This window comes from Hibiscus syriacus, unplaced genomic scaffold (assembly GCF_006381635.1).
Source record: "Hibiscus syriacus cultivar Baekdansim isolate YM2019G1 unplaced genomic scaffold, ASM638163v2 tig00112236_pilon, whole genome shotgun sequence".
In the NCBI taxonomy this organism is placed as follows: Eukaryota; Viridiplantae; Streptophyta; class Magnoliopsida; order Malvales; family Malvaceae; genus Hibiscus; species Hibiscus syriacus.
Window position 1 is genome coordinate 222,918 of NW_024063279.1, and position 10,232 is coordinate 233,149.

The 10,232-nt window shown below is 34.2% G+C and overlaps 1 protein-coding gene across 1 annotated transcript; it reads right to left on the reverse strand.

The window, feature by feature from the left end:
- Window positions 1–340: 340 nt before the first annotated feature.
- LOC120176381 lies at window positions 341–4,932 on the reverse strand. The gene is made up of 7 exons (XM_039182812.1): window positions 4,647–4,932; window positions 3,610–4,591; window positions 2,855–2,910; window positions 2,528–2,761; window positions 2,139–2,430; window positions 1,424–1,620; window positions 341–695 (listed from the first exon to the last, which is right to left on the reverse strand). The coding sequence occupies exons 2-7, from the start codon at window positions 4,561–4,563 to the stop codon at window positions 542–544; spliced, it is 1,887 nt and encodes a 628-aa protein (XP_039038743.1). The 5' UTR covers window positions 4,564–4,591; window positions 4,647–4,932; the 3' UTR covers window positions 341–541.
- Window positions 4,933–10,232: the final 5,300 nt, after the last annotated feature.

A 10,232-nucleotide genomic window follows, 5' to 3' on the forward strand; every position in this document is an offset into this window, starting at 1 on the left:
CATATCAATATGAAATTTGAAAAGAAACAATTATGTATAAAATTTATATTTTTCTTAAAAACTTATATTTAGTAGAATTAAACGGGAAAATGGTTGCAGGTGAAATGATAAAATGTATTTCAACGAAAGTTTTTTTATCTTTGATATTTTTTTATTTTCTAATTTAGTGCCAATTGATCTATGATATCAAATTCAGTTAGGAAATTTAATAACAGTATAAATACATTAAAAAAACTATGTAACAAACTAAATTCCAAAAATATATACAAATAAAAATAATAATGTATGTGAAGGTGTTGGGCAAATATTTTAAGATATTGTTCTTAATATCCAACAAGACTAAAAACTTTAAGCCACTTTGGTATTTTATTTGATAAAAGCTGCATCCTGGCTGACAGAAAAAGCTGTATGTATGTGTGTATCTTCAAGTTTCCACGACATAATAAATAGAGATTGCCCTTACTAAGATTATGTAAATCAGGTTAACCGTTGTGATCGTCGATCGAGTATAAGGGGAGTAGGAAAAAAACTAGTCAAAGGCCTAGCAGTTCAATCTCCAATCATACGGCTGGTATATCACCTTCAACTCACCACCAGCAATCATCTCCAGCAAAGCTTCAGACTCATATGGCTCTAAGTAATTCGAGGCATGTTTCAGTACCTCTAGCTCGGTCTTGCCAAAATCAACACTAAACCTGTTCGTCAATTAGTAGCAAGCAACAAAGTTATTTTTCCCTGAAGTATATAAATCAAGCTTACTGCATCATCCATCTACTGCTAATTCGAAGAAATATCAATTCACTGCAGCTTGGTGTTTGGTGCACAGTCCATGGCAGTATTGCACATCATTCGTTTACTGTTGAACTGAACTTCATCCGTACTGATATATAAAGGGAGGCTCTAATTGGTACCCGCTATTACCAACTCAATTTTGAAGTTTACCAAAATGTTAAACAAGACGATAGGATTGGTGTCATTTAGGTAATATGTCAAGCATCCATCTTATTATTACTATTTCCCTATGTTGTCCTGCATACATCGAGTTATATTAGCTCAAAAGAAAGCAGCGGTTTCTAGAAGTTCTTTTTTGCCTATGCCAATGAGTTTTAGAATTAAGGCTCTTAACCTTGTGGTCGTGAGAACGAGTCTAACGGTGGGCAATTCATAATTCTGACTGCCGGAGGTCTTCCACAGAAGCTGCTCTCAACCTGGCGTTGGGGGCAACCTACTACCTTACCTCCCCCTCACCCCATTACATATGGGAATAGGGTCAGCTAATTTTAATGAGTTTTAGAATGCTTATGTTAGTGTGCGTGTTTAGAGAAAATTTTAGAATCTGATTTTGTATTTCATAACAGTAAATAAAGGTCTAGGGAAGAAATATGATTTTTTTTCACCAAGAACTTGCTTGAAGTAAACTTACCATTTGAGGATCTTACTAGCATATGCAACCTTGCCGTTCATGTCAACAATAAGGCCACCAGCTCTTAAGAAATCCCGTGCTGCATCCATCAGCTCTTTGTCAATGTTCCCAGGAGAATAGCATCGAAGAGCAGGCCCTGATCGTGCACCAGAAACTAGGGCAAAGTGAACTAGAGGCTCAGGATATGGTAGAGCCACCTGAAAAAACATATAACAAAGAGTAAGATACTCTGAATTTCCACGAGGCATTCAACTCTTGAGGATGTTTTTTTTTCTTTTTTTTTTTTGGGGGGGGATTGGGGGGGGGGGGACGGGTTTGATAATGGGATGCTTTAACAAAACGAATTCAGGCCACACCCTTACAAGCCGGTTGTCAACATGATTAACTACATGCGAAAATTTACGAGGTGAAGTAAACATAATCAACAACCCCACAGCGCATTGCAAGGTCACTTCTTATGCAGGACCTTTGGGTCTTCCTTCTGAAACAACCGACTAAATTAGAAGAGCACCAAACTTTAAGGAACGAGAGAAATAGTCGCACAGATTCTGAAAGTTATATCCATTCCATAATTTCACTAAAGCTTTGTAGTTTTACCAGTTTGCATAATTAACAGTAAATCACATAATAAGCTAACCGAGAAATACAAGCATCCAAAACAGTGGATAGAATCACGCTACGCAACTGTAAGCATCAATTTCACTCACAATCATACCTGCGATCGTTTATCTTTTACACCAAATGGTCTCAAAAGATTGTATGGTGGCTTTTGATTTCCCCTTAAAATGCCATTCTGAATGGATGAAAGCGAGTATGTACACCCACCAACAACATACTTGAAATCTCCAAGCAGCTTCCTTCGTTCCAGTGGACCAGCAGGATGACCCCAGACTAATATTGCATGGATGGCCATCATATTGTACAAATTTATGAATAAGGCGAGCTTCTCCTCCCTTGCCATGTCCTGCACGTTCACTCGTTGGACCTCTTGAACAATTCTTAAGTACCTAAAAGTTTTTGCCATTAACAAAGAATGCTTGATCACCTAAAGGAAGTGAATAAACTTTACAAGATACTAGAGTCAGCAACATCATTGCCTCAAACCTTGCAAATTCCTCACTTTCATGAATACTTCTATAATCGATATGCCTTCCATCTTCTGATGCATAGGCTTCAAAAATTGCATAGGACAAAACTCTCAGCCTTGATGCAATTTCAGCAATGGGCTTCGGTTTCAGTTCAATTATACCCCCTGGAATGTTGTGACATTGAGATGACACAGTAGGATCATGTTCCAAGAACCGATACAAATGGTCACCATCCTCAAACAAATTCTCACTATTATTAAGCATCGCGGAAAAAAATGAGAATGATTTTCAACCACTAAAAGGGTTACAAAAAACAAAATAGACTGGGAGGACAGGGACTCACTCGAGAACATGTCGAAAAAAGAGCTCACTGGCAAGCTTTTGCCCGAATTCAATGGCCTGTGCCAAAATGAGAGAACAAGCAAAAGGGGAGGGGGGTTAGACGTAATATAATCACGTGTAAACATGTACAAACAGAGCAAGCACACAACCAAAAATTCTAAACTCAAAACCAGTGGTCCTCTGATTTGACCAGTTAAAAGCCAAAATCATGAAAATATAAAATCTCCAAAAGTCACCGATTTAAAACAGAAAAACAAGAGAATAAAGAAAAAGAGACTATTACTATTTTTCTTAAAAACGTTACCATGTGGTATCATAAAAATTAATGCTAAGGAATAAATTGGCATCTAAATATGTCTGCTTACCCATAAACTATCAAGTAAAGTACACTGTTGCTTTTTTTAATCAGACTGGAATAACATCAATAAAAGGTCTTATCTAGAGCACTTTTTAATATGCTACAATTAAATTGAAAGCCGTCTACTATAGTGAGAAGATGATATCATTTTCCAAGTTCAAAAATAGCAACACTATAACAAGCTGCAAAGAAATGTTTCCATGCCTTAACTTTGCATTTCACCATAGGAAGCAACTGAAAGAGCATTCTGATTGAGAAAAGTCTGATCCTAAGTCCTAACCCAATATGGCGAAAATAATAATAGTAATGATTGACAATGACCAGAAAGTATATAATCAGCACATGGCATTCACGATACCAATGGCAGTCTCATAAAACATAATTAAATCCAAACTAACCTCTTCCCTTTCCAGGTACTGATCTTCAGATAGAAAATCCACTGCTTCATAACCTAGGAAACAATTAGTGAACCTGCGCATCTTGTATAACCGATCCTTAACAACTATAGTTTCTTTCATTTTTCGAACAATTAGAGCTAGTTCATCAACAGACCCATCACCAGATACATCATCTTCACCAGAAAGAGGTGGTAAAGGAGCTTCAGTTGATGGTGCTTCAGCAATCAAAAAATCAATCTTCTCAAGAAACTTGCCAGACTCATCTAAGCCTTTCAGTTCACTCAAGCCTCCAATCAGCACTTCATTAAAGAAGACCTTAGGAACGGCACAAGACCCATAGACCTTCTCTAGCTCCAACTTTCTACTGGGATATATATCAATGTTGATCTCAACATATCTAAGCCTTTTCCTTTGCAAAAACAACCTAACTTCTCTGCAATCTTGGCATCCTAACCTTGTATATAATATAATTCTTCCTTTTATAGGTATAAGTGATTCTTCAAAGGTACTCTTCCCCTGATCAGCTTTGCTTCCTGAATCAGTATCAGGTGACACCTTAATGTAGTTTAAGGGATTCCAAGCAGATCTTTCTTCAGTCCTCGGCGACATTGCGATTTTCTCACCAAATTTAGAAGAATCTGAAGTGTCCTTATCGACATCAACGGTGGCATGTTCAACCACCTCTCTTTTTAGAGAAAGGCGATGCAGGACACTGGTCACTGCAGCACCCTTTACCTTAACAAAATTCTTAAGTGCCACTACTTTCTCAGGCCACATAGATCCCTCTTCCACTGGATCAGGATCCAAGGAATGAGTTGATGAACTCCGATTAGCCAGCATCTCAGGAACCTCTGTGCCATCAAAGACAAGTTCTGGCTCCTCCTCAGCAATATCTTTTGTACTTCCGTTCATTTCTTCTTGAACTTTGGAATCCAAATCCTCATCCTTATTCATCTTGTCAGTGTCACCTTGTTCAACAGCTCTAGATTCTGAGTCTGTATTCTGATCCAAGTAGTCATCTGAGCTGTATTGTCTATTACCCTCCTCTAACTTATTAAAATCGTCATTGTTGATGTTCATACTTTGCATCTCCTCCACGGGTTTTCCCTGATCTTCTTTGTGAATAGCATCAGTATTTCCCTCTAGTGTCTCATCCATTAGAGAATCAGTTATAATTTTGTAACTGGAATTACCCTTTCCCGCAATGTCAGAAAAAAATAAATATTGTCATTCAACTTGCAAAAACATGCCCCTAAAACCTTTTCACCAAGGATCGTTTCACAGATTCCTGTAAGAAGTTTACATATAGTCAAATTCAACAGAAGACCAAATCCAGTACAAATAAAAATTGGATATAAGACCTTTATACAGTACCATATACTGAGTCATATCTGAAAGTATAGAACCATACTAAAACTGCTTAACAAACAATAACAGTTTCACAAAGATTCATTACAGAAAAAAAAACCAGATAATATACTTTTAAAACAGGGGGGAAATCGCCGTCTAAATTTGGGTATAATAAGTTCTGATTCACTGATTTTCAGAAATATAAACATAATCCGAACCAAATCATGAGAATCAATTCATAATAAGAAATTGTCCCAAAGCACTAGATGCAATCCGGCAAGTCAAGCCCCGAAGGTTTAGTTTTTGACAATTCATAGTCACACAAGCCGGTCAAAACGGGATAAAAAAAATAGCAGCGCAGACAAATGCATCTGTGAGCAAAATTAAACTGGTAAAGAGTAAATACCAAAGAATTCAGTTCTTTCCACCACAGATGTTTCAAAATCAAATTACAAAAAGATTATAACTTTTAAGTTTTGCAGAGTTGGATTATGTTTTCATTTAATTATCACACTACTAAACACTCCAAAAAGAGGAAAATAATAATAAACACTGGGAAATTATCAATTGGATATCGCAACTTAATCGTAATGGAAAGGACGACAAATGAAAACAAGAGATGGAGAGAGAGCTTACAGATCCAGAGAGAGTCAAGAGTAAGAGTTAATTGAAAAAGAGTAGGAAAAATATTTTGGAGAGAGTTACAGAGCAAAAATATGAAGTTAAAACATAAGATTTGGAGTTACGATTCCATTGTTTTAATTTGAAGTTAGGAAATTAATAGGAAGCGGATGACTTACAGAGGAAGGTGCGAGCGGGAAATCCGTGAGCTTTTCTTTTCTTCGTTTTTGTTTTTTAGGACCTCCTTATTATGTTTTCAGAACCTGACTGGTTCAATCGATTGAATCGGTTTGATCGGTCAGAAAAATCGGACGACATCATAATTATTTAAAAAACTAAATAAAAATACCAAAAATATTTAATAAAAAATAATTTTTTATATCACGAGTCATATTCAAAGCAAGTCATAACATATATAAATTAAAAACCATAAAGTCAAGTGAAACAAAATGATTGAAATTAACTACAACATAATATTTAAGGTAAAACATATTAAATAATAAATATAATTATATAACTATAATTAAAAAAATAAATTTGTGACTAAAAAAATCATAACAAAATGATATTGTTTGGTTTAATTTTTTTTAAAAAAAGAATCTCACATGGCTAAGAAACATAGTAGAGCATCCCAAAAGTCTAAAGAGTAAAATTATGAGGAAAAAACAATCTCATATTGCTAAGAAACATAGAAGAGCATCACAACTAACTTCTATAAATAATAGAGGTAATTTGGCATTCAAAATCATGAAGCCTTTTGGTGAGCATTGAGTGAACTATTCTTTCACTTCAATTGAGCTTCTAATTTGTTTTTTAGTTCAAGCCTTTTTGAGTTCAAGTTTCAATATTATATTTTGAGTTCGAGTTGAACTTGATAATTTTTAACTTGTGAGTTTGAGTGGAGTTGAGCTTACTTTTAAAGTTTTCAAGTTCGAGTCGAGCTCAGCAATACTCGAGTTCGACTTAGCTCGTTTAACAAACGACGTTTGGTTTAATTTTTAAAAAACAAAAACAAAATTTCTGGTTTTTTTCGGTTTTCAGCCGGTCCGGTTCGAACGGTTCAACGGTTCTAGCCGGTTCACTAGTAGCGGTTTAACCGGTTTAGATTGAACCGAACTAGACAACGATTCTCGGTTGAATCGACCGATCTGGTCCGGTTTTCAAAACAATGCTCCTTATCCTTGAGTTTACTTTCAAGTCAAAATTACACATATATCATTATAAGAAGGGTAAATTACAAAGTTCATCCCTGAACTTTATTCTCTCCTATTTCACTTATCGAACTTTCAGTTTTTCAATTTGCTCACTGAACTTTACAGATTGATTTTTTTAATCACTCCTCTGTTAATTATCTAACAGCGTTATGATGTGGACAAATTAACTTATACTTTTTCTATTTATATTTATTTGACTTTTCAACATAAGATCTTTTATTATCTTCATCTTCCTTCATTATCGCCATATTCTTCTGATAAGATGCAGCGAAAACACTTGCAATATTTATTGTTCGTGGAATCTTAGATTATCTTAATGAATATAAGACATATGAAAGGTAGAGAGAGGAGAACCGACAAATAAAAGAGAGTTTTAGGGCTCGTGAATTAGAGTTTCTACAAAAGGCTGAGGAATATGAAATATAACACCTTTAACTCGTACAATGCTTAAATACGAGTTAAGCATGTCATACTGACTTTTATAACATTCCATACTTGAAAATCCATAAAAAAAAGTCTTTCCTTAACATTTGTAAAATTTAAAGCTTCTTACTAAAATCACTTATTCATATAAAATCAAAATATTATAAATTATCATATAAACCAAACCTGATTTTAGCTAGAGTTTTAATAGTTCATTACTAAATGATACTGCTTAAAAACTGTCTAATTTCAAAATATTTATTGATTCAAGTAAAATATATTTTCTATATAAAAAATAAAACTTAAATTCAAAATTTTATTTATAATATGTATCTTAGATATTTCATATTCGTATGCATGCCATCTAGAAAATTTAAGATAGTAGGATCTCATTGTAGATACTGTAACTTTCTTTGTTGATTGATGCCCACTCAACTCTTTACTTCACTTGCTCTTCTTTACCTGCGTGAAAATCAACACACACTTAGTGTGACATTATAAACAAACTAAGAAGATATAAAATATTAAACAACTTAACAACATCTAAACCATATATTTCCCTTTTATAAAACTTAAAAATATCATAATAATTAAAACATTAAACTTAAATTCAAAGAAAATCATTAAATATCCAAACCGACTTATTCAAGCCATTTTTCCTCATAAGAACCTAAAAATCATCATCTCATGATTTTGCTAGAACCATGATAATCAATAGTAGATTTAACAATCATGTCTTATTCTTTTTCATTCAGATACTTTTCAGAACTTTCACTTTCATATTTATTTACATAACCAGTACTTTCACATTTCATAATTCACTTTCTGATTCAGAACTTATTTCCATATTCATAACTTAATTTTTTCTGATTCGTAGCCCAATGCATATTTATGAGAATGCAAGGTACGTGAGTCATACATAATGTGCGCACTAGGCACTATACGGTGCCAATCATGATCATAAGATGCACTCCACGTGCAAACCATATCATGTGCACCAACGGTACCATACGTAATGTACACGAATGTACCATAACTTAACTTGAACTTTGCTCAACTTCCTGACATGCCAAGTGTACCTACGACTCTCAATGTAACATACAATAGGCTTTTCCATTAATTATTTTTATGTTATTGAATTATCAAAGATATCAATATATCAACACATCCAACCATTCATATAATAATGTAATGGTCAGTTCATACCCTGTTGAGTTAATCGATTGACGAATATGGCCAAGAGGGGGGGTGAATTGGCAATTAAAATTTTGGTGAAAGCTTTTGCAGAAAATTGAAAGAAATTTGCACAACGAATTAGAGTTGTTCGACTTTCTCAGCCAAAGTCTATGTCCACTACCTTAGCTATCCACACTAAGGATTTTCGACAAATTCACTAATTTGTCTTTCTTTTGAGGACAAAGAGTAACCTTACAAACCCTCAAGAATTATACCCCAAATTCTTGAGAACACTCTCTCCCAAAGAGAACAATACAAATTTGCAAACTTACAAGGAAATCCTCACAAGGTAGATTGTTTGCACAATTCTAGAACAAAGAAAAGAACACTCAAGAATGAATACAATTGAGCACAATAAGTGTTCTTGAAAGCAAAATAAATATTGAATGAAAAATAGGCTTGAAATGCTCAAACTTGAGGTTTGATGCTTTCTCTTTGATTTTCTCTTGATTCTAGTTGCTTGATGTTTCTTTTTTTTTTTATCAATGGCTTCTAAGCTTGCTTAAATACACCTTGAATCACTTTTTGAACGTTGGGGATCATTAATGAAGTTTTTGGAGCCGTTTAAGTGTGAAAACAATTAATATTTCTACTTGGAGCGTGGGGGGATCGATACCCCTCATGGGGAATCGGTTCCCTAAGTGTAAAATTCAAATATTTCGACCGTTGAACAGTGGGGGGAATCGGTACCCCCTGGGGGGAATCGGTTCCCTCCGAGCAAACAGGAAATCTCGGAGCCAAACCATTCAGGGGGGAATCGGTACCCCCTTGGGGGGAATCGGTTCCCTCTGAGCAATATGGAATTTTTGGCTTTGAAATGGTTCAAAATATTTTGTAAAATCGTTTTGAAATTATTTTAAGATTAAAACTTAATTTTACACTTGAGTAAGGATTTAAAATGAACTTTGAAATACTTTGAGTAATATTTTGATATTCGATTTAATATATCGAATATGCTTAGAAAAATCATTTTCAAAATTAAAATTCTTTTAATTTAATTTGTTATATCGAAACATCAAAATGTTTTCAAAAATCTCCCCCTTTTTGATATAACAAAACATTTTAAGATTTTCTAATTTCAAAATGAATTTTGATTTTGAAAAATACTACTCCCCCTTACTTTAACACTACTCCTCTTCAAAAACTCTTCAAAAAGCTTTTAATAACATTTCTCCCCCTTTTTGTTAAATCAAAAAGACCCGTAAAAGATTTTAAACAAGGTTTTGAAATCATTTAGTCAATTGATTATATATATAGTTTAAGCTGTCAAGATCACAATCAAGAGAAACGTTAGCCATTAGTTTCATAATCAATATTCATAAACAATGTGACATGGCAAAATTGGTCATATATATAATATGTTGTAAATTATGCAAGAATGAAGAAATTTAACCACACCAAATATATAAGTTTAAACATCCATAATCCATCAAATAAGTTCAAATATCCAACAACAAAAGGAAAACAATCCAAAAACATTCAAAATGTTTAAACAATAAGCTTTAAGTTCAAAGTACTAAAGCAAAACACAGAATCAAGCATCCGTAGGAGGATCGGGAGAAGGAAAACAAGCACGCATAGCGGCCATCTCATGAGTGAGTTCATTAATACGAGCGTTGATTGCTTCATTGTTTGCACGCATCTCCTGAAGAATTTCCAATTGTTGAGCTCCCATTGTGGATAAATGGGACTCTATAGAAGTAAAGCGCGAATCTATGGTAGCATATCGGAAATCGAATGTCTCCAAAAAAGATTGAAAATATGGAGGCATTTGATTCA